Source organism: Sus scrofa, chromosome 14 (assembly GCF_054392235.1).
Source record: "Sus scrofa isolate SSC_HxYL_T2T_F1_AM1 chromosome 14, Sscrofa_HxYL_maternal_Yorkshire_Landrace_v2.0, whole genome shotgun sequence".
NCBI lineage: Eukaryota > Metazoa > Chordata > Mammalia > Artiodactyla > Suidae > Sus > Sus scrofa.
The window spans coordinates 55,796,789-55,822,258 of record NC_139396.1 but is presented as its reverse complement, the minus strand read 5'-3'; the positions used below and the strand labels follow the sequence as shown (position 1 = coordinate 55,822,258).

Below are 25,470 nucleotides of genomic sequence, written 5' to 3'. Positions count from 1 at the left end.
TCAGTGCTAAAGCTAGTCCCAGGCAAACCAGGGTGAGTTGGTTACTTCCAGGTAAGGTTGGAACCTACGGAGTCCGGCCTTTGTGGCCCACATCTCCTTACTCCTGTGCTATAGGGTTCTATGCATAATAACCACACTAGTCATATAAAATATGGGCACCCAGCCTGACAAGGGTCTAACACGGGACAAGAGGGCAACTGTATTAGTTTCCTTTGCAACCGAAACAAATTGTACCAATTCAGTGGCTTAGAAATTTATCCTTTTATAGTTCTAGAGGTCAGAAGTCCGAAGGAATCTCACAGAATGAAAGTCAAGGTGTTGGCAGAGCTGGTTCCTTCTGGAGGCTCTAGGAGAGAATCCATTTTGTTGTTTTCTTGACCTCTAGAAAAGAGCCACCTGCATTCCCTGGCTCCTGGCCCCTTCCTGGCATTATTCCTACCTTTTGCATCTGTTAGCACATCTTACTACTGCATCTGAACCCCCAGCCTCCCTCTTAAAAGGACCCTTGAGATCACCCAGATAATCGAGGACTCCCCATCTCAAAATCCTTAAACACATATGCCAAGCCCCTTGACAATGTAAGGGTACAAGTTCTGGGGATTAGGACATGGGCACCTTTGGGGGGGCCTTATTCTGTCTACCACAGGTCTGTCCTAGAATATTCAACATGTGGCATTTTTGTGACCTTGGCACCTGATTTAAGTGGGACACAGGGAGCTGTAAGGTCTACTATGGCAAACTATTTGGATTCTTTGCCCAAGAAGCCTTTTCCCAAAATGCACACCCTTTTGGAAGGACTGACTAAATCCCTATTTTCAGCAGCTGAGGGATACAGAGTGGCATGTTGGGTTCTTGCCCAGGAGAGTGAAACTACACCCTTCCCCTTGGCAAATGTTCCAAGAGAGAATCTAGGGTTTCACTGCTGGGGTGGGGGGAGGGGGGCAAGGGGAGGGGCAAAGGGTGGGGGTGAAACAACCACAAAGCCTCTCTCCCTAGGTCATGTCAACAAAAGAGAATTCCCCTGGAGTTCCCTGGTGGTCTAGCAGTTAAGGACCTGGCGTTGTCACTGCTGTGGCTCAGGTTTGATCCCTGGCCTGGAAATTTCCACATGCTGTGGATATGGCCAAAAAAATAAAAAAACTGAAAAAAAAAAAAAAAAGAGAGAGGGAGAGAAAGAGAGAGAATACCCCCAAACCTTGCTCAGGAAACTCACCTGTGAGCACCCCTTCTTGGATCAACTGTCAGAGTCCCCTCATGTTGCTAAATCGCTCCTTCCCCTCTTTGTGGTTAACCAGAATTTCCTTTGGGGTCACAAGGCCAACAGCAGTGACAAGCCTCATCAGTATGTTTACACTTGGGGGCCCCAAACCAAAGTTTGAGAAATGGCCCCCTCATCCTTTATTAAAAACAAAACAATCCCACCACTGCACCTCCCCTGCACCCCAAACAAAGATCAGGAACTTTACCAAACATAGCAGTTACCCTTCAGAAAGCTGTGTCACCATCCACTAGTGTGGCGCCTATAACCTAAGTTTCGCTTAAGAGGATGCTGTGTGCAAGGGCGGGGCAAGGGTGGGGCGGGTGCTGTGAGGCCCTCACACATCTGCAGGAGGTGGACAACACCCTGGGGATCAGTATCTCTGCAGCTTGTCATAAGTTGAGTTGGTTCCTTCAGTTTAGGGGTCTACATGCCATGTAGAGATCTTGGAGGAGTTCCTGTCATGGCTCAGTAGAAACGAATCTGACTAGCATCCGTGAGGACACGGGTTCAATCCCTGGCCTTGCTTAGTGGGTCAAGGATCCAGTGTTGCCGTGAGCTATGGTGTACATCGCAGACGTGGCTCAGATCCCCAGTTGCTGTGACTGTGGTGCAGGCCGGCAGCCTACAGCTCCAATTCAACCCCTGGCCTGGGAATTTCCATATGCCATGGGTGCGGCCCTAAAAAGAAAAAAAGAGAGAGAGATCTGGGCAGCAGCCCCCCTCGAAAGCATCAGTTTTCATCAGTTTGGGGGCTGCACTGCTCTGCATCCCTTAGGTGGACGTTAGCATTACCCATCAATGATATACTAGTCCTTTTGAGTGGATGACCCAGAGACCCCCTTGCCCCCAAGGCCTTGCTACTCAAGGTGTGGTCCTCAGATCAGCAGCATCGGCACTTCTAGGGAGCCAGTTGGAAATGCAGTCTTGGATCCACCCAGACCAAGAAAGTTAAAACCTGCATTTTAACCAGACCCCTGGGTGACCTGCATGGACGTAGAGACTCCAGTGCAGGGAGGGAGGCAGGGGGAACTGGACAGTGTCAGAGGTGAGAAGGGTTCAGGCTCTGTGCTTGCTCCCTGTGTTCCTAGAACTGGGAAAACTTCTGGTCAGCTCCCTTCTCCAGACACATTTCTTTTTTTCTTTTCTTTTGCTTTTTTTTTTTTTTTCTGTTTTTGGCCGCACCCACAGCATGTAGAAGTTTCCAGGCCAGAGATCAAATCCGAGCCACATCTGCAACCTACACCACAGCCACAGCAACATCAGATCCTTAATCCACTGTGCCACAGCTAGAACTCCCAGACACATTTCTTAATCCTGAGAGCATATTTAGATTCAAATTATTGGTCAAGTCTCAGGAACCACAGGAATGATGACTTGGGCAAATCTGCAAATGAAATGGAAGGGTGAGGGCAAAATAACACAAAACCGGCCAGCTGTCTCTGCCAGTTTCACCCTCTCTCAGCACTGGTCCATCATTTTTTCACCACCTCGACTTACTGTCCTTAACACACTTTGGGCATCCTCATCGTGTACCAACCACTCTGAGTGTGTACTGCTTTCTAGTTGCACAAATCTGGGTAAGTCGGCTGCCTCTGTTTCACCATCAGTAAAATGGAGCATCCTCCCAAAATGCATGTCCACCTAGAACCCTGGAATGTGATCTTATTTGGAAATGGAGTCTTTGCAGATATAACTGGTTAAGGATCTCAAGATGAAATCACCCTAGATTAAGGGTGTGGGACCTAAATCCAAGGACTAGTATAAGGGGAGGAGAGGGCACAGGGAGGACCACACACAGGAGAGGCCATGAGAAGAGAGACGCAGAGGTTGGAAGGATGCAGTCATAAGCCAAGGGACACAAAGAGTCACCAGAAGCTGGAAGAGGAGACAAAGATTCTCCCATGAAGCCTTTGATGGGAGCCCTGCCAACACCTTGATTTCAAACTTGCAGCCTCCAGAGCTAAGAGAGAATAAACGGCTGTTGTCTGAAGTCACCAAGTTATGGTACTTTGTTACAGCAGCTCCAGGAAACTAATCCTGGGAGCACTCGGCTCACTGGATGATTGTCAGAACTGAACAAGATAGTGTGTGCAAAACACCTGGCACCTGCACATGGTCTACCCTCAATAAATTGTTACTGCCACTATTACAGTTGACCTTTGAACCAATGGGGGTGGGGGCAACCTGCCCACAGTCTAAAATCCAAGTACTGCTATCTCTCTCTGCCTCAGAAACAAAGGAATTGAGGATCTCCCCAGTGGCTGAGCAGGTTAAGGATCTGGCATTGTCATTGCTGTGGTGCAGGTTCAATCCCTGGCCCAGGGACTTGCACATGCCATGGTTGTGGCCAAAAAAGAAAAAGAAAAGAATAAGTGCTCATCACTAACAGAAATGCCACAAATGCAGTTTTAGAACAAAATAAGCCAGAAAACTGTCTATACTGTGCATGGCAGTTCCACGAAATTAACAAGAAAAGATTATTAAGAAGACAAATTAATAAGAAAAGATGAACAACTCAATAGAAAAACAGACAAGATATGAACAGATAATTCACAGATGATATATAGGAAGCCAAAAGGCACATGAAAATTATCAACCCCACCCATGATCAAAGAAACCCAAATGAAAGCAATATGCCATGTTCCAACCAGCAAGCAGGAAAAGTCTAAAAACTGAATAACACTTGATGTCGGTGGATATACTGGGAAATGAGTACCCACACAATCTTTAGAAAGTAACTTTTAGAGAGTGACTGCCAGTGGATACAGAGTTTCTTTTTGAAGTGATGGAAATGTTCTGGAGTAGAATGGTGATGGTAGTCCGACATTGTGAATATACTAAAAAACGAAACAAAACAAAAGAAAAAACACTGAACTTTGAAATAGTGAAGTGAATGGGAGTTCCCGTTGTTGCACAGCAGTTAAAAAACCTGACTAGCATCCACGAGGACGCGGGTCCGATCCCTGGCCTCGCTCAGTGGTTAAGGATCTGGTGTTGCCGTGAGCTGTGATGTAGGTTGCAGACTTGACTCAGATCTGGCGTTGCTGTGGCTGTGGTGCAGTGCAGGGACTACTGCTCTGATTCGACCCCTAGCTTGGGAACCTCCATATGCCAAGGGTGTGGCCCTGAAAAGCAAAAAAATAAAATAGTAAAGTGAAGTTAATATTATGTGAGTTATAGCTCATTTTTTAAAATATTGCCCAAAGAACAATTGGGTCAGAGTTGGCCCCAGGGGCTCAGCTTGTCAGCTTCTGTCCTAGGGCAGAAAGCATGTCCTGATCCCTTATGTTGTCCAAGGCTGGGTACAGTAACTGACACAGAGGGGACATTCAGGGCAAGTGTGCTAAGTGAGGGAGTCAGTGGGAAGTGTCAACCCTTCCATGTCACCTGCCTGAGCAAACCAGCCCTGGCTGGCACAGCAGGGCTTACTTCTCAGCATGTCATCTCCTCTAAGGGCGAGCCTCAGAAACTGTGAGGAAAACCTCACCAGGGCCAGCACGGGCCAGCACAACCCAGCACACTCTGCTCCTGGCTTACTCATTGCACTGGCTTCCTGGAGCTGCTGGAACAGACTACCACAAACTGGGTGGCTGAAAACAACAGAAATTTATCCGCCCAGTTCAGAAATCAGAAGTCCTAAATCAAGGTAGAGTTCCTGTTGTGCCTCAGTGGATTAAGAACCTAACACAGTGTCTGTGAGGATGCAGGTTCGATCCCTGGCCCCGATCAGTGGGTTAAGGATCTGGTGTTGCCGTGAGCTGTGGTGTAGGTCACAGACTCGGCTTGGATCCCAAGTGGCTGAGGCTGTGGTGTAGGCTGGCAACTGCAGCTCTGATTCAACTCCTAGCCTGGGAACTTCTACATGCTGTAGGCATGGCCCTAAAAAGAAAAGAAAAAAAAAAAAAAGTCCTAAATCAAGGTATCAGCAGGGTTGATGCCTCTGGAGACTCTGAGGGAGAACACATCCCATGCCTCCCCCTCAGCTTCCCATGGTTACCAACAATCCTTGGCGTTCCTTCACTTGCAGAGGAACCACTTCAATCTCTGCCTCCATCATCACGCGGCAGGCCCCCTATCTATCTGGTTCTAAAATTTCCCTCCTCTTACAAATACCAGTCATCAGACCACAGCCCACTCTAATCTTAACTTAATTATATTTGCAAAGACCCTAATTCCAAAGAGTGGAGTGCTTGAGGACACTCAAGCAGCCCTGTGGAGGGTCCCACATGGAAAGGAAGCAACTTGTCAGGTGTGTTAGTGAGCACCTTGGAAATGGATCCTTCCCGGGATTTCAACCAAGTCTTCAGCTGAAACCCCTGGCATAGTGGAGCAGAGACAAACCATCCCCAGAGTGACCCATATAAATCCCTGACCCACAGACATCATGAGATAGTGATTGTTGTTTCAAGCCATTAATTCTGGCAGTAATTTGTTCCATAACAGGAGATAACTAATAAATAAACCCTGTCTGCCTTGTTCCCTGCTCCACCTTCAATACTTAGAAAATGCCTGGCACATAGCATGTGCTTAATTAGTATTTGTCAAGGGAAAACCAACTTGGACTAGAACCAAAAAGCTACATTAAGCATCTTTAAAGTTTGAAAGGAAGGAAACATGAAGCAAAAGGAAGGGAGAAATTGAAGGAATTCAGTTCATTCTAACACCCTGGGATTTCTTTCCCAGACCTTCTTTCAAGGGTTGTCCCAGAAGAGAGGAAGGTGGGTGGACTCCTAACCCTAGGACAAAGCAAGGCAGACTCACGGATTTGTACCACACAGCTGGCTCCCAACTCCGGCCCCACTATGTGTCTCCCGACACACTTGAACTTCTTGCCATCTGAGAGCTGGGACTGGTTCAGCATCTCCACTCCCAGCTTTGACGTCCTCACAACCACACCTGCTGGCTCTTCTGTCCACAGGAATTCTGGGTCTGGGTATCCCCCAGCCCAGCGGCAGGTGAGCTTCAGCGTGAGCAATCCTGGTGACATCTCTGCTGAGCACTCAGGAGCTAATGGAGGGGGTGCTGCAAAACACCAGAGGATGCGGCCTAAACCACAGATTAAGGCCAGCCACTGGGCTGATTCTAAGTATTACAGAATTAGAGTATCAGAGAAACATCGACCCAATTAGCGTACCTTTTTTTTTTGATGGTGCCTGTGGCATGAGGAAGTTCTAGGGCCAGGGATCGAACCCAGGCCACAGCAATAACAATGCTGGATCCTCAATCTGCTGAGCCACCAGGGAACTCCCCAGTTATCTTAAAATAGCCCTTAGCACAAATTAGCACCTGACACAAGTCAGGTTTCCTCTGTGGGGTGTTAAATCTCTGAAGAGATCTGCATTTCTCACCAGCCATGGGTGGCTATTTAAATTAATTTCATTACACATCACACTACCCACGTTTCCTGGTAATTATGCATGGTAGGTGGCCCTTGTACTAGATGACAGAGAACAGAACATTGTCATCATTACAGGAAGTTCTACGGGACAGTGCTGGTCCCTAGAGGGAGTTACAGGGAGAGGGAAGACTGTTCATCCCCAAACCTCCCACATATATTTTTTTTGTCTTCTTCTTTTTAGGGCCACACTTGTGGCATATGGAATTTCCCAGGCTAAGCGTTGAATTGGAGCTGTAGCTGCTGGCCTACACCACAACCACAGCAACGCCAGATCTGAGCTGCATCCATGACCTATGCCACAGCTTGTAGCAATACTGGATCCTTAACCCACAAAGGAAGGCCAGGAATTGAACCCACATCAGGGACACTACTCGGGTTCTTAACCCATTGAGCCACAATGGGAACTCCACACATATACTTTATTTTTGCTATGTGCATGTAGTACTAAAAATGCACATGAAAATTTAACAAATAACAAAACTGTAAATTTAATGTAACCCATGTATTCCTAAGTACATAAAAAATAATTAAATCTGTATTTTATAATATATATATATTATGTGTGTGTGCCACATATCTTTATTTTATATAATATGCATACATAGAAATGTGGATCTTATGTGGGTAGATATGTGGGATCTTATGTAGGTAGATAAGTGGCATCTTCAAGAAAAATTACTGGAGGAGTTCCCATCGTGGAACAGTGGAAACTAATCCGACTAGGAACCATGAGGTTGCATGTTTGATCCCTGGCCTTGCTCAATGGGTTAAGGATCTGATGTTGCCATGAGCTGTGGTATAGGTCACAGACACGGCTCGGATCTGATGTCACTATGGCTGTGGCGTAGGCTGGCAGCTGTAGCTCCGATTGGACCCCTAGCCTGGGTAAGGCACTAAAAAAAAAAAAAAAAGGAAAGAAAAATTATTAGAAATATAACAAAATGAGATTAGAGTACAAGTGATTATTTTTTTCTACTCATCTATGTTTCCTACAGCAAGCACATATGGCTTTATATACAATAAATGTCACTTATGGAGTTCCCTGGTAGCCTAGTTGGTTAAAGATCATGAGTCAATGCTGTAGAGCAGGTTCGATCCCTAGCCCAGAAACTTCCATATGCTGGGGGTGTGGCCAAAAAAATGTCATTATGATAAAGAGCACTGAGATTTACAAAGGCTCTGAATAACATATGAAGTAATGCGTCATTACCCTGCCCGCTAATTCGTTGTTTTCAGGCTCCCTTGCATTAGTGTGGATTAGGAGTGCACCCTGCACTTCTACAGTGGTTTTCCTCCTGTAAATATTGCATAGGTGCATTTCGTTGTTGTTTCCTAACCCCCAAAATGAAGCTTCATGAACTGTTGGTTCCACTGTAGCTTGAATTGGAGCTGCAGCTGCTGGTCTGCAACACAGCCACAGCAACATGGGATCTGACCTGAGTCTTCGAACTGCACCACAGCTCATGGCAACACCAGATCCTTAATCCACTAAGAGAGGCCAGGGACTGAACCTGCATCCTCATGGATACTAGTCAGGTTGGTTACCACTGAGCCACAATGGCAACCCTGAACTATTGGTTCTTAACAGTGCTAGAGGGCCTGAGTTCATAGAGAGCATGAATGAGGGCAGATGAATGTATAAACAAATTCTGGCAGATCCATATGTTAGATACTCTTTGGCCATGAAATGAAAGCAAGTCCTGACACATGCTACAACACCGATGCACCTTGAAAAGAGCAAAATAAGCCAGTTCCCTAAAGTCACACATTGCATGATTCCCTTTACATGAAAGTCTAGAAAAGGCAAATCAGAGAGATAAGAGATTGGTAGTTGCCAGGGGCTGGAGAAATGGGACATGGGAATGACAGCATAATGGAAATAGGGTTTCCAACATGGGGTGATGAAAATGTTTTGGAACTACATAAACATGATGATGATTTCTTCAAAGAAGATATATGGATGGCCAACAAGCATATGAAAAAATGCTCAATTTCACTACTAGAGAAATGCAAATCAAAACTACAGTGAGTTACCACCTCACACTAGTTAGAATGGCCATCATTAACAAGACAACAAATAATAAATGCTGGAAAGGGTGTAGAGAAAAAGGTACCCTCCTCTACTGTTGGTGGGTATATAAATTGGTACAACCACTGTGGAAAACAGTATGGAGGTACCTCAGGAAACTAAAAAAAGAACTAACACATGATCCAGCAATTCCACTGCTGGGCCTCTATCTGAACAAAACTTTCAGTGAAAAAGTTATATGTACCCCTATGTTCATAGCAGCACTATTCACAATAGCCAAGACAATGGAAACAAACTGAATGCCCATCAACAGATGAATGGATTAAGAAGATGTGGTACATATACACAATGGAATATTACTCAGCCATGAAAAAAGACAATATAGAAGTTCCCATTATGGCTCAGCAGTTAACAAATCTGACTAGCGTCCATGAGGCCTTGCTCAGTGGGTTAATGACCTGGCGTTGCCGTGAGCTGTGGTGTAGGTTGCAGATGTGGCTCAGATCCCATGTTGCCATGGCTGTGGCATAGGCCAGCAGCTACAGCTCTGATTTGACCCCTGGGAACCTCCATATGCTGTGGGTGCAGCCCTAAAAAGGAAAAAAAAAAGGCAAAACAACGCCATGTGCAGCAACATGGATGGAGCTAAAGACTCCCATACTAAGTAAGTAAGCCAGAAAGAAAAAGACAAATACCATATGATATCACTTATTTGTGGAATCTAAAATATGGAACAGATGATCCTATCTAAAAATAACAAACAAACATACAAAAAAACAGAAACAGAGCATAGCCAAGAAGAGCAGACTTGGGGCTGGATGGGGGGAGGGAAGGAGTGGGAGGCATTTTGGGGGTTTTTGAGGATGTAAACTGTTATATCTGGAATGGATGGGCAATGGGATCCTACTGTATAGCATAGGGAAATGTGTATGATTGGGTCACTTTGTTGTACAACAGGGAGTTCCCTGCCTCAGTGGGTTAAGGATATGGTGTTGTCACTACTATGGCACAGGTCTGATCCCTGGCCAGGGAACTTCTACATGCCATGGGTGCAGCCAAAACCCCCCCAAAACATTAGGCCCAACATAATCTCCCCTCTGTGGCTACCAAGGACTCTGCTGTACCCCTAGTTAGCAGCAAGCTTCCAGAAGTGACTCCCGCTCTGATATGCAGCCACATATAAGTACTTGTGCTGAGGGAGCACAGAAGCACATTAGGACTGTACATCAGGCACGCATCTGAAGACAAAGGGGAGGCGCAACAGAGTTCAGGAAGGTCAAGGGGAAAGAGTAGGGGAGGGGAGTGCTTCTTACGCACAGTAGACCAGGAGCTCGGTGGTCACCTTTCGATGCTTCCCGCTGAGCATGTTTGTGGCCAAACAGGTGTAGTTCCCTTGCAGGTTTTGCGACATCAGCAACAGAGTGAAGCAGCTGGCCGTCATGTTGTTTCCAAAGGGCTCAGGGCTAGAATCTGGGGCCTGGAACCACCACTCAACCCTGGGTGGAGGCCAGGAGCTGCTACTGCAGCTGAAATCCACCTGGGAGCCCTTGGCTGCATAGAGAGTGCCGTTGGGGAGCCTGCCGGTGCTGGAGATGTTGACCTCAACCTCATAGGGGCCTCCTGGGAATGACAGAAGGGGTGGGGTAGTAGGAAGAGTTAACTGGAGCTCTGATGATCAGGAAGCAGCAAGGAGGACAAAATATCAGATACTCTGTGACAAAGGCTGTGCCAAGTGCCCCGGGTATTCTCTCATTTACTCCAGAGCAATTCTGTGAGATTTACCAAGAGGATCAACTTTTACAGAAAAGGAAGAATGCAAATTGCTCCTTTTCAAAAACACTGATGAGTGGAAAGGATATCTATACATTAAAGAGAGAACATAGCAGACCTGGGTCTGCTTTCCTTAGAAAGGCCTGCCTGGGAATTCCCTGGTGGCGCAGTGGGTTAAGGATCCAGCATTGTCACAGCTATGGCTCAGGTTTGATCCCTGGCCCAGGAATTTCCACACCCTGTGGGCACAACACCCCTCCCCAAAAAAAGCCTGCTTGCAAGATTCACTTTGTTGGTGACTAGGAACTTGAATTTCAAGAGGGCTCCCAATATTCCTAGAACTGTGGCCAAACAGGTGCAGTTCCTTTGCAGGTTGTGCGACATCAGCAACAGAGTGAAGCAGCACACTGTCGTGTTGAGTGACGTAAGAGTGGGGTTCACTGGGCCCAAACAGTGCGGTTTATACAGAACACCTGCTTTCCTCCCAGGTCTGGAATTTTGGTATGTGCTAGGCAGGGGATGCCTATGTGACAATCAGCCCCAATAAAAACACAGGGTGCTGAGTCTCTAACAAGCATCCCTGGTAGACAACATTTCACATGTGTTGCCACAACATGTTGCTGGAGGAATTAAGCATGTCCCATGTGACTGCACTGGGAAATTACTCTTGGAAGTTTTCTCCTGGTTCTCCTGTAAGTTCCAGGGTATCAGTGAACCTGGTGGTGTTCTTGGAGACCTCCAGCACAATTTCACACTCAAAGACAAAAAACACTGGCTCCAAGTCCAATTTTGAACTCCACTGACTAGCTGTGTGACTTCAGGCAAAGTATTTAACCTCTTGTAAGCCTCCATTTCCTCATCTGTAAAATGGGAGTGATGCTAAAGCCCACCTTATGGGGTTGTCATGACAATTAAATGAATCAGTACAGTAAAGCACTCAGAACAGTGCCTGGCACTTGATAAGTGCTAGGTCTTATCTTGGTTCTCTTCACATCTCCAAACTTCTTTCTTGTCCCCAGAAATGCCTTCCCACCACTGGTACCCAGTACACCTAAGATGCTATATCCTCTTTGATAGAAAGAAGATATCATCTACTTATGCTAAAGTCATGTAGTGTGTTACCTCCCCAAGAGACTTCCTCTTAAGAATTCAGGAAGGGCAATGCTTAGCCAAAATAATATATCTATGACATAGAATTTTAAACAAAAATATGGCAGTGGGGAGTTCCCACTGCGGTTCAGTGAGCTAAGAATCCAACATTGTTTCCATAAGGATGCAGGTCCGATCCCTGGTCTCGCTCAGCAGGTAAAGGATACAGCATTGCTGCAAGCTACCAGGCAGGTCACAGATGCTGCTTGGATCCCATGTTGCTGTGGCTGTGGTGTAGGCCAGCAATTGCAACTACCATTCAACCCCTAGCCTGGGAACTTCCACATGCCACAGGTGTACCCCTAAAAAGAAAAAAATATGCCCAATGGGATAAATCATTAGAGGAAGAAAAAGGCTTTCCCAGAGTGCCTCAAAATACGGAATTTAATTCACCTTGTGGCGAATTTGTGGGTTTTTGGAGAAAATATTCTTGGCAATAAGCTCACCATGTTGGGGCTGGCTCCTTATAGGTGCAATACAGCACATTCCACGGAGGGTCTGAGGGAAATACTATACTCTGGTTTGGGAGGTGCTCAAATATCCCACCGACTGCTGCTAGCTAGTTGGGCAGGTAAGCGGACCAGCAGGTCCCAGGGAGTGCCCACAGTGGGCGAGCATCCAGGTAAGCACAAGGTACCTCTGTGGTACTGGTAGCTAATGCCTGGACCAGCATGTTAGATGGGACTATGTTAGATGGGACAACATGGGTCTTCCAAACTGTGGTCTGGTGGGCCGCAATGGCCTCTCATGGACAGTGTAGGCCCCCAGAAACTGGCTTGGATGGGCTTTTGACCAGCACAATTCTCAGCAAAAAATGGGGCTAGAGAGTTGTCATTGTGGCTCAGCAGGTTACAAACCCAACTAGTATCCATGAGGATTCAGGTTTGATCCCTGGGCTTGCTTGGTGGGTTAAGGATCCAGCATTGCTGTGGCTGTGGCGAAGGCCAGCAGCTGCTGCTCCTATTCAACCCCTCGCCAGGGAACTTCCATATGCTGAAGGTGCAGCCCTAAAAAGAAAAAAAAAAATGGGGCTGGATAGAGAATGGATGAGAATGCAGCAGGTGGAAAGGTTTTAAAAAATCAATTGAGGGAAACTGAAGAACCTTCGAAATAAGTGTTCAAAAGTTAGAGCTCATCTATAAACCCTCAGGTTGAGTCTGCTTCCTTAATTAAAGCTGATGCCATTTTCTTAAATCTCTGGGGTTCTTCCCCTACCCTGACTACAAAGAAGGTACCCATTTCCATCCCTCCCACCTCTCTCTCCACCCTGCTGATAGTCCTAAAAAGCAACCATGAGCACTTTTTGCTTGCAGGATGATAACAGCAGTCACTTGGAGAGTCAGACAGATAGGGGAAGGAAACAAAAATAAAAGAGCAAATAAATAAAAATAGAGTGGTTACAGAGGTCCTGTATCTCATAGAGGCTTTGGTCATTTAAGTTTCAGTGCTGACTCTTGGATGGATAGGCCAGTGCTTACGAGCTTGGCCTCTGAACTCTGACAGACTTGAGTGTAAAACCTACTGCCACCTCTAAACAGACAACCTGGCACAAGTGTCCATCCCTCTTATTCTCACCCTCCTGTCCTTCCTACAAAATGAAAAGAACAGGAGTAACTTTTACCACCGGCTTACTAAAGTATCCAATGAGATAATTTAAACAAAATATTTAGCCTGGTTTTGAGATGTGCTCAATGTTCTATAGATGTTATCTGACATTATCATCAGTAGTCAACTTGTGGATTGATTCTAGAACAAGCATTGGCAAATGATGACCCACTTTGGGGGTTTTAGGGTTGGCATATGCACACTGTGGTATATGGAATGATTGGCCAATGGGGAACTGCTGTATAGCACAAAGAACCCTATCCAATATTCTGTGATAATTTATATGGGCAAATAATCTGAAAAAGAATGGATGTGTATGTATATATAACTGAATCACTTTGTTGTATAGCAGAAATTATCACAACATTGAAAATCAACTACCCTTCAATGAAACTTTAAAAAATGAAAAAAAAAAAAAAAAAAAGAGGCAACATATGGCCCTGATGTCAAAAACAAACAGATGAAACAATGGCCCACTATCTGCATTTGCACGGTCCACAAGCTAAGACAGTATTTATGGATGAATATTTGCAATCAATTTTTCATTTTTTATTTTTTATTTTTTGCTTTTTAGGGCCACACTTGTGGCATATGGAGGTTCCCAGGCTAGGGGTCGAATCAGAGCTACAGCTGCCAGCCTACACCACAGCTCACAGCAACGCCAGATCCTTAACCCACTAACAGAGGCCAGGGATCAAACCCAAAATCACATGATTTCTAGTTGGATTCATTTCCACTTCGCCACAATGAGAACTCCTGAAATCCATTTGGTGAGAGAGAATTTTAACTTTGAACCCCAATTAAGTGAAATGTTATCCCCTCCAAAAAGAATTCCATTCTTCTCATTAGTAAATGGACTGTACTACCAAAAAAAGTACCCAATTATTATTACACTTTGAATTTTATCAACAAAAAATTTGTGGAAATTTGTTCTCTCTTTTGTTATATAAGTACTTATATGATATACTTGTTTTTACCTGTCAACTCAGAAAGTCTAAAATATTTACCATCTGGCCTGAACAGAAAAGGTTTGATTTCAGTTTTAGAACAATCCACTACTGCTGCTGCCTTCCTGTTCTCTGTGGTCATTCTTGACATCAGAACTCACTTCTTTCCTTCCCCACCATAACTATAGGTTGGCCAGTCAAGGTCTCAAAGAGTTAATTTACACCTCCGGGACCCACGATATAGGAGATTCCCATCTCTGTGTCTTGGGTTCTTTGACGAGGGGAAAAGTTATTTTCCTACATTTATTCTTTTTTTTTTTTTTTTTTTTTTTTCTTTTTTAGTTGCCCCTGAGGCATATGGAAGTTCCTGGGCCAGGGATCAAATCTGAGCCAGAGCTGCAACCTACACCACAGTGGCAGCAATGCCGCCAGATCCTTAACCCATTGTGCTGGGCAGGGGATTGAACTGATGCCACCACAGAGTTAGGTTGGCTCATTAACCCACTATGCCACAGTAGGAACTCCCCTATATTTATTCTTCATACTAGCACTTTTATTCTAAAACAACCTAAGAATGTACCAGCTAGTCTCTGCTAACCAGTGGGCATAACTGTTGTTCCATAGTGGAACAAGATCCTTGAGGAAACTTACAGACTTTTTTTTTTTTTTTTTTTTGTCTTTTTAGGGCCCCACTTGCAGCATAGCCTGGAAGTTCCCAGGCCAGGGGTACAATTGGAGCTGCAGCTGACGACCTATGCCACAGCCTCAGCCATAGCAACACAGGATCCAAGTCACATCTGCGACCTACACCTCAGCTCACAGCAACAAGGAATCCTTAACCCACTGAGGAAGCCCGAGGACTGAACCTGCCTCCCAATGGATACTAGTGGGGTTCGTTACTGCTGAGCCACAACAGGAAGTCCCAGACTGTTTTGCTATCACTTTTAGAGGTGGAATAGAGAGGCAAATATAACAACCCCATTGTCTCCCCATCTCCCTAGTGACTGTTAATCCTGTCCCAAAGGCCCAAACCCAGAGGTCTTCAGCCTCCTATAAGCATACATCTCTGCTTCAGATGAGCTTGGCAAGACCCAGATTAATTAGTCTTTGGGCAAAGGTCATCCCATCTCCTGATGGGCGTCAGCAATCTTTCTCCAGGTTGCCCTACATCCCCCTTCCCTAGGGCCTTATGTTGTGATAGGGCCTAATACCATCATAGAACAAGTACAGATCAGATGGACCCAATTAGACAGGGAATGTGGGGCTTTCCTGAGACTCTCTTTCCTGGAAGTCTGGAGTGGCAGCCACCTCCCTGGCTCCAATCTCTTCCCCCAAATGAATCCAAAGGGGCTCTTCGAGGTGGATACAAACCAGCCTCCTCATTGCTCGTGTGCCTACCAGCTCCAGTGCTCCCTCAGCACTTGCTTGGCCTTAGGAAAACAGACACAGGGAGAGTCTGGCACTGTGCACCATGAAGTCTGATGGGGGTCTTTCATGGGCTTATCTTCAGCAACATCACTCAGCTCCCCACGGCCTAAGAGATGCTCATTTTTTTTTCTTCTCTTTTTATGGCCACACCTGTGGCATATGGAAGTTCGCTAGCCAGGGGTCAAATTAGAGCTGCAGCTGCCAGCCTACACCACAGCCATAGCAATGCCAGATTCGGGCTGCATCTGCAACCTACACTGCAGCTGGCGACAATGCCAGATCCTTAATCCACTGAGTGAGGCCAGGGATTGAACCTGCATCCTCATGGATACTAGTCGGGTTCTTAACCCACTGAGCGACAATGGGAATGCCTATATTTTGGATATTAACACTTTATCAGATATATCGTTTGCAACTCTCTTCTCCCATTCAGTTGTTGACCTTTTCATTTTGTTGACAGTTTCTTTCACTGTGTAAAAGCTTTTTAGTTTGATGTAGTCTCATTTGGGGTTTTTTGCTTTTTGGGTTTTTTTGTTTTGTTTTTTGGTTTTTGGGTTTTGGGTTTTTTTGTTTGTCATTTGTTTGTTTTGGTTTTCTTACCTGTGGCCTATGGAAGCTCCCAGGCCAGGAGTCAGATCTGAGCCATATCTGCGACCTATGCCTCAGCCTGTGGCCAAATCAGATTATTAAACCAATGAGAGATGCCAGGGATTGAATCACGCCCTAATGGACACTATGTCTGGTTCTTAGCCTCCTGAGCCACAATGGGAACTCCAAGTTTTTTTGCTTTGTTTGCCTTGCTGGGGAGACATCCAAAAAATGTTACCAAAAAAAATTTTACTAAGGCTGATGTCAACGAGTATACCACATTATCTTCTAGAAGTTTTATGATTTCAGATCTTACTGTTAATTTTAAATCTTTAATCCATACAACTCATATAACTCAATACCAAAAACAAAAAAAACAGGAGTTCCCATTGTGGCACAGTGGTTAACGAATCTGACTAGGAACCATGAGGTTTCGGGTTCGATCCCTGGCCTTGCTCAGTGGGTTAAGGACCCTGTGTTGCCGTGAGCTGTGGTGAAGGTTGCAGACGTGGCTCGGATCCCGTGTTGCTATGGCTCTGGCGCAGGCTGGTGGCTACAGCTCTGCTTCGACTCCAAGCTTGGGAACCTCCATATGCCACGGGAGCGGCCCAAGAAATGGTAAAAAGACCAAAAAAAAAAAAAAAAAAAAAAAAACCCTATTAAAATATGGGCAAAGGAACTGAATAGACATTTTTCCAGAGAGGACATATAGAGAGCCAACAGGCATATGAAAAGATGCTCATTATCACTCATTGTTAGGGAAATGCAAATCACAATGAGATATCACTTCACATCTGGCAAAATAGTTATTACTAAAAAGACAACAAATAACAAGTATTGGAGAGGTTATGGAGAAAAGGAAACTCTGGCACACTTACTATGAATGTAAATTGGTGCAGGAAAATGGAAAATAGTATGAAGATTCCTCAAAAAATTAAAAATAGAACTATTACATAACCCAGCAATTCCACTCCTAGGTATTTTTCCAAAGAAAACAAAAACGCTAATTAGAAAAGATACCAGGTGGGATTCATCCCAGGGTCACAGGATGGTTCAACATACTCAAATCAATCAACATCATATACCACATTAACAAAAGTCAAAAACCACATGATTATGTCAATAGATGCAGAAAAAGCATTTGACAAAGTCCAACATCCATTCATGATAAAAACTTAACAAAGTGGGTATAGAGGGAACATACCTTAACATAATAAAAGCTATTTATGACAAACCCACAGCAAATACAATACTCAATGGAGAAAAGCAGAAAGCCTTCCCACTAAAATCTGGAACAAGACAAGGATGCCCACGCTCACCACTGTTATCCAACTCATTAGAAAAGATAATGTGTACCCCTATGTTCATTGCAGCACTATTTACAATAGCCACGATATGGAAACAATGTAAGTAGCCACAAATAGATGAATGGATAGGAGTTCCCATTGTGGCGCAGCAGAAATGAATCCAACTGGTATCCATGGGGATGCAGGTTCCATCCCTGGCCTTGCTCAATGGGCCAGGGATCTGCCATTGCTGTGAGCTGTGAAGGTTGCAGATGTGACCTGGATCCTGCATTGCTGTGGCTATGCTGTAAGCTGGCAGCTGTAGCTCCAATTCGACTCCTACCCTGGGAACTTCCATATGCTTCGAGTGCGGCCCTAAAAAAATCAAAAAATAAAAAGATAAATGGCTAAAGAAGATGCACATTATATATATATGGCATCTATACTCTCTCTCTCTCTCTCTCTCTCTCTCACACACACACACACACACACACACAGTGGAATACTACTCAGTCATTAAAAAAATAATGTCTTGCCATTTATGTGACAATAGGGTACACAATAGGGTACCATGCTAAGTGAAAAAAGTCAGACACAGAGAAAGACAAATGCTGTTTGACTTCGCTTATGTGTGGAATCTAAAAAAATACAACAGGAGTTCCTGTCGTGGCTCAGTGGAAACGAATCCAACTAGGAACCAGGAAGTTTGGGGTTCGATACCTGGCCTCACTTAGTAGGTTAAGGATCAAGTGTTGCTGTGAGCTGTGGTGTAGGTCACAGATACAGCTTGGATCTGGCATTGCTGTGGCTGTGGCATAGGTTGGCAGCTTCAGCTGCAATTCAACCCCTAGCCTGGGAACCTCCATATGCCAAAGGTACGGCCCTTAAAAAAAAAAAAAAAAAAAAAAAAGCAAAAAAGGAGATCCTGACATATGCTACAACATGGACATCACACTAAGTGAAATAAGCCAGTCAGTAAATAAATAAATAAATAAATAAATATTTAAAAATACGACAAATAAACAAAGAGAACAGACCAGGAATAGACTCTTAGATACAGAGAACAAATAGGTGGTTGCCAGGGGGGAAGGAGGTAAGAGGAAGAGAGAAATGGGTGAAGAAGATTAAGAAGTACAAACTTTCAGTCACAAAATAAATGAGTCACGGGTATGAAATGTACAGTGTGGGAAATATAGCCAATAATTATATAGTATCTCTGTATGGTACCAGATTTTAAGTAGACTTATTATGATAATCATTTTGAAAAGGATGGAAATATTGAATCACTGTGTTGTGTAACAGGAAGTAACGTAGTGTTGTAGATAATTATAGTTCAAAAACAAACAAACAAACAAACTCATAGAAAAAGAGATCAGATTTGTAGTGACCAGAGGTAGGGGGTTAGAGGAGGAGAAACTGGATAATGGTGCAAATTTCCAGTTATGAGATAAATAAGTACTAGGGATATAATATACAACAGAATAAATATAATTACAATGTTGTATGTAAAAAGAGAGTAAAAAAATTTTTTGGCCACGCCTGCAGCATGTGGAAGTTCCTGGGCCAGAAATCGAACCAGCACCATAGCAGCGACCCAAGCCACTGCAATGACAACATTGGATCCTTAATCTATTGTGTCACAAGGGAACTCCCTTAAGCAAGTAAATCTTGACTTCTCATCACAGAGAAAATTTTATTTTTCTATTTAATTTTGTATCTATCTGAGAGGATGGATGTTCAATAAACTTATTGAAGTTATCATTTCATGATGTATATAAGTCAAATCAAGAGTTCCTATTATGTTCCCATGGCTCAGCATGGGTGCCTCCAGGTGCCACAGGTGCAGTCCTCAAAAGACACTCACCATAAAAAGAGTTCCTGTTGTGGCTCAGCAGGTTAAGAACACACTATAGTGTCCATGAGGATGCAGGTTTGGTCCCTGACTTCACACAGCAGGTTAAGTAGCTGGTGTTGCCCTCATAGGTCACAGACACGGCTTGGATCCAGTGTTGCCATAGCTGTGGTGTAGGCCAGCAGCTGTAGCTCTGATTCGACCCCTTGCCAGGGAACTTCCAAATGCCACAGGTGCGGCCATGTTTTAAAAAAAAAAATTAAAAAGTCAAATCATTACACTGTACACAAACTTAAACAGTGCTGTAATGTCAATTATATCTTTTTTTTTCTTTTTTTGGTCTTTTTAGGGCCACGCCTACAGCACATGGAAGTTCCCAGGCTAGGAGTCGAATCAGAGCTGTAGCTGCCAGCCTACACCACAGCCACAGCAGCTTGGGATCTGAGCCACATCCGCAACCTATCCCACAGCTCACGGCAACACTGGATCCTTAACTCACTGAGCAAGGCCAGGGATCAAACCTCATCCTCGGATGGGATTAAGATGGCGGAAGAGAAGGACTGGAGCTCAACTTCTCTCCTAAAAACAACAAAATTCACAACTAAAGACTAAGCACTCTTTGCCCAAATGGACTGGAAACCTTAAAAAAGACATCTTTTCCAGAAGAAAAAGAGGAGGACACATCAAGAGGTAGGAGGGGCGATTTTGCAATATAAACAACCACATACCTCCTGGGTGGGAAGCTCCACAGACTGAAAACTAACTGGTTCACGGAGACTCACCTACAGGAGTGAGAGTTCTGAGCCCCACATCAAACTCTCACATGTGGGGATCTGGCACGGGGAGAAAGAGCCCCAGAGCATCTGGCACTGAAGGCCAGTGGGGCTTGTGCGCAGGAGCTCCACAGGACTGGGGAAAACGGAGACCCCATTCTTAAAGGGCGCACACAGACTTTCATGTGCACTGGGTCCCAGGGCAAAGCAAAGTCTCCGTGGGAATCTGGGTCAAATCTGACCACAGTTCTTGGAGGACATCCTGGGAAAACAGGGGTGAATGTGGCTTGTTGTGAGGGAAGGACATTGAAAGCAAAGCTCTTGGGAATATTCAGCAGCATGCCTTTCTCTGGAGGTGGCCATTTTGGGAAAATCTGGCCCCACTCATCAGTCAGCTGCTGAGAAGCTCCAGGACAAACAACAACCCAGGTGGGATCACAGCCCCAGCCCTCAGTAAACAGGCTACCTAAAGACCCCTCAGGCACACAGCTGCCTCTAATCCCATCCAGAGACTAAGCCCGACTCACCAGAGGGATTAGAATCGGCTTCACCTACCAGCGGGCAGGCATCAGCCCCTCCCATCAGGAAGCCTACAGCAAGCCCCCCATACCAACTTAAGCCACAGGGGGGAAGCCATCAGAAGTAAGAGAAGCTACAACTCTAGTATCTATTAAAAGATCACCACACCAAAATCCTATAAAAATGAAAAGACAGAGAACTATAACTCAGATGAGGGAGAAAGGAAAAACCCCAGAAAATCAGCTAAGCGAGGAGGAGATTTTTAGCCTCCAGGAAAGAGACTTTAGATTGTTGATGCTGAAGATGATGTAAGACATTAGAAATAAACTGGAGGCAAAGATGGATAACTTACAGGAAACACTGAGCAAAGAGATACAAGATGTAAAACTTAAACAAGAAGAGATGCAAAATACAGTAACTGAAATAAAAAATTAACTAGAAGCAGCTAACAGCAGAATACAGGAGGCAGAAGAACAAATAAGCGAGGTGGAGGACAGAGTAGTGGAAATTACGGATGCGGAACAGAAAAGAGAAAAAGATTGAAAACAAATGAAGAGAGTCTCAGAGAACTCTGGGACAACATTAAACACACCAACATCCATATTATAGGGGTGCCAGAAGGAGAAGATAGAGAGAAGGAGACAGAAAAAATATTCCAAGAGATAATAGCCGAAAACTTCCCTAACATGGGAAAGGAACCACTCACTCAAATCCAGGAAGCACGAGTACCATATAAAATAAACCCAAGGAGGAACACCCCAAGACACATATTAATCAAACTCACCAAAATTAAAGACAAAGAGAAAATCTTGAAAGCAGCTAGGGAAAAGAAACAAGTAACATACAAGGGAACCCCGATAAGGCTATCGGCAGATTTTTCAACAGAAACTCTGCAGGCCAGAAGGGAGTGGCATGATATACTTCACATGATGAAAGGAAAAAACCTCCAACCAAGGTTACTCTACCCAGCAAGGCTCTTATTCAGATTTGAAGGAGAAATCAAAACCTTCACAGATAAGCAAAAGCTGAGAGAATTCAGCAACACTAAAGCAGCCTTACAACAAATACTAAAGGAACTTCTATAGGCAGAAATGAACAAGAGAAGAAGGAAAGGAAAAAGAGCAGCAAAAACAAATCCAAAGCAATTAATAAAATGGCAATAAGAACATATATACCAATAATTACCTTAAACGTTAATAGACTAAATACCCCAACCAAAAGACACAGACTGGCTGAATGGATACAAAAACAAGACCCATATATATGCTGTCTTCAAGAGACCCACTTCACTTCTAGGGACACATACAAATTGGAAGTGAGAGGATGGAAGAAAATATTTCATGCAAATGGGGATCAAAAGAAAGCTGGAGTAGCAATACTCATATCAGACAAAATAGACTTTAAAATGAAGAATATTTTAAGGGACAAAAAAAGGACATTACATAATGATCAAAGGATCAATCCAAGAAGATGATATAACAATTTTAAATATCTACGCACCCAACACAGGTTCACCACAATATATAAGGCAACTGCTAACAACTTTAAAAGGAGAAATCGACAATAACACAATCATAGTGGGGGACTTTAATACCCCACTTACAGCAATGGACAGATCAACCAGATAGAAAATCAATAAGGAAACACAGGCCCTGAATGAAGCATTAAACCAGATGGACTAAATAGATATAAATAGGACATTTCATCCAAAAGCAATAGAATATGCATTCTTATCAAGTCCACATGGAACATTCTCTAAGATTGATCATATCCTGGGCTACATATCCAACCTCGATAACGTTAAGAAAATTGAAATCATATCAAGCATCTTTTCCGACCACAATGCTATACGACTGGAAATCAACAACAAGAAAAAAACTGCAAAAAACACAAACACTTGGAGACTCAACAACATGCTACTAAACAACCAATGGATCACTGAAGAAATCAAAGAGGAAATTTAAAAATACCTAGCAGCAAATGACAATGAAGATATGACACTCCAAAACCTATGGGATGCAGCAAAAGCCATTCTAAGAGGAAAGTTTATAGCAATACAAGCCCACCTCAGGAAACAAGAAAAAGCTCAAATCAACAAGCTAACTTTACATCTAAAGCAGCTCAAGAGAGAACAGACAAGACCTAAAGTTAGAATAAGGAAGGAAATCATAAAGATCAGAGCAGAAATCAATGAAATAGAAACAAAGAAAACCATAGAAAAGATCAATGAAACGAAAAGCTGGTTTCTTGAAAAGATCAATAAAATGGATAAACCCCTAGCCAGACTTATCAAGCAAAAAAGAGAGAGGACTCAAATCAATTAAATTAGAAATGAAAAAGGAGAAGTAACAACGGACATCACAGAAATACAAAGGATCATAAGAGACTACTATATGCAACTATGTGCCAATAAAATGGAAAACCTAGAAGAAATGCACAAATTCTTAGAAAAGTACAACCTTCCAAGACTAAACCAAGATGAAATAGAAAAGATGAATGGACCAATCACAAGAACTGAAATTGAAACTGTGATTAAAAAACTTCCAACAAACAAAAGTCCAGGACCAGATGGCTTCACAGGCTAATTCTATCAAACATTTAGAGAAGAGCTAACACCTATCCTTCTGAAACTATTTCAAAAAATTGCAGAGGAAGGGATACTCCCAAACTCATACTATGAGGCCACCATCACCCTGATACCAAAACCAGACAAAGATACCACAAAAAAGGAAAACTACAGGCCAATTTCACTGATGAACATCGATGCAAAAATCCTCAGCAAAATAGTAGCAAACCACATCCAACAATACATTAAAAGGATTGTACATCATGATCAACTGGGATTTATCCCAGGGATGCAAGTGTTCTTCTATATCTGCAAATCCATCAGTGTGATACACCACATTAACAAAGTGTAAAAACCATATGATCCTCTCAATAGACGTGGAAAAAGCCTTTGACAGAATCCAACACCCATTTCTGATAAAAACCCTTCAGAAAGTGGGCATAACGGGAACCTACCTCAACATGATAAAGGCCATATATGACAAATCCACAGTGAACATCATTCTCAATGGTGAAAAGCTGAAAGAATTCCCGCTGAGATCAGGAACAAGACAAGGATGTCTGCTCTCACCACTACTCTTCAACATAGTTCTGGAAGTCCTAGCCACAGCAATCAGAAAAGTAAAAGAAATAAAAGGAATCCAAATTGGAAAGGAAGAAGTAAAACTATCACTATTTGCAGATGACATGATACTATACCTAAAGAATCCTAAAGACTCTACCAGAAAGCTGTTAGAGCTCATCCACGAATTTGGCAAAGTTGCAGGATACAAAATTAATACACAGAAATCGACGACATTTCTATAACCTAACAATGAAAGAGCAGAAAAAGAAATTAGAGAAGCAATCCCATTTACTATTGCATCCAAAAGAATAAAATACCTAGGAGTAAACCTACCTAAAGAGGCAAAAGACCTATACTCTGAAAACTATAAGACACTGATGAAAGAAATCAAAGATGACACAAATAGATATACCATGCTCATGGATTGGAAGAGTTAATATTATCAAAATGACTATACTACCTAAGGCAATCTACAGATTCAATGCAATCCCTATCAAATGACCAAGGACATTTTTCACAGAACTTGAACAAAATATTTTAAAGTTTGTCTGGAAGCACAAAAGACCCAGAATAGCCAAAGACATCCTGAAAAAGAAAAATGGAGCTTGAAGAATCAGGCTCCCGGACTTCAGACTATGCTACAAAGCAACAGTTATCAAAACCTTATGGTACTGGCACAAAGACAGAAATAGAGATCAATGGAACAGGATAGAAAGCCGAGAATTAAACCCACACACCTACAGCCAACAGGACAAAGGAGGCAAGAATATACAAAGGAGAAAGGACAGCTTGTTCAATAAGTGGTGCTGGAAAACTGGACAGCCACATGGAAAAGAATGAAATTAGAACACTCCCTAACACCATACACAAAAATCAACTCCAAGTGGATTAAAGACCTAGATATAAGACCAGACACTATAAAACTCTTAGAGGAAAACATAGGCCAAACACTCTCTGACATAAACGACAGCAACATCTTCTCAGCTCCACCTCTTAGAGTATAGACAATAAAAACAAAAATAAACAAATGGGACCTAATCAAACTGAAAAGTTTCTGCACAGCAAAGGAAACTCTAAACAACATGAAAAGACAACCCACAGAATGGGAGAAAATCTTTGCAAGTGAATCAACAGACAAGGGATTCATCTCCAAAATTTATAAAGAACTTCTGCAGCTCCATACCAAAAAAACAAAAAACCCCATCAATAAATGGGCAGAAGATCTAAACAGACAGTTCTCCAAAGAAGACATACAGATGGCCAAAAAACACATGAAAAGATGTTCAACATCACTCATTATTAGAGAAATGCAAATCAAAACCACTCTAAGGTGCCACCTTACACCAGCCAGCATGGCCATCATCCAAAAGTCTGCAAACAATAAGTGCTGGAGAGGGTGTGGAGAAAAAGGAACCCTAGTACACTGTCGGTGGGATTGTAAATTGGTGCAACCACTGTGGAAAACAGTATGGAGACGCCTCAGAAAACTAAAAATAGAACTACCATTTGATCCACCAATCCCACTCCTGGGTATCTATCCAGAGAAAACCACGACTCATGAAGACACATGTACTCCAGTGTTCATTGCAGCACTATTCACAATAGCCAAAACATGGAAACAACCTAAATGTCCATCAACAGAGGAATGGATCCAGAAGATGTGGTATATATACACAATGGAATATTACTCAGCCATTAAAAAGAATGAAATACCAGCATTTTTAGCAACATGGAT

General features: G+C 43.5%; 1 protein-coding gene across 8 annotated transcripts in view; it reads right to left on the bottom strand.

Annotated features, from left to right (window-relative positions):
- Positions 1-25,470, bottom strand: part of VSIG10 (V-set and immunoglobulin domain containing 10) — a 99,418-nt gene that overhangs the window by 59,617 nt on the left and 14,331 nt on the right. For 2 of the 8 annotated variants that reach the window (XR_014826145.1, XM_001924427.6), the window contains exons 4-5: positions 10,006-10,308; positions 6,023-6,283 (exon numbers count right to left, since the gene is read on the bottom strand). Coding sequence is in view for 2 of the 8 variants with exons in the window: in XM_001924427.6 (XP_001924462.2) it covers positions 6,023-6,283; positions 10,006-10,308 (564 nt within the window). In the remaining 6 variants the exon portion in view is untranslated. Of the gene's footprint in view, positions 1-1,842; positions 6,284-10,005; positions 10,309-25,470 lie in introns of those variants that run through there. The other 6 variants (XR_014826146.1, XM_013982901.3, XR_014826148.1 and 3 more) reach the window with 5 other exon arrangements.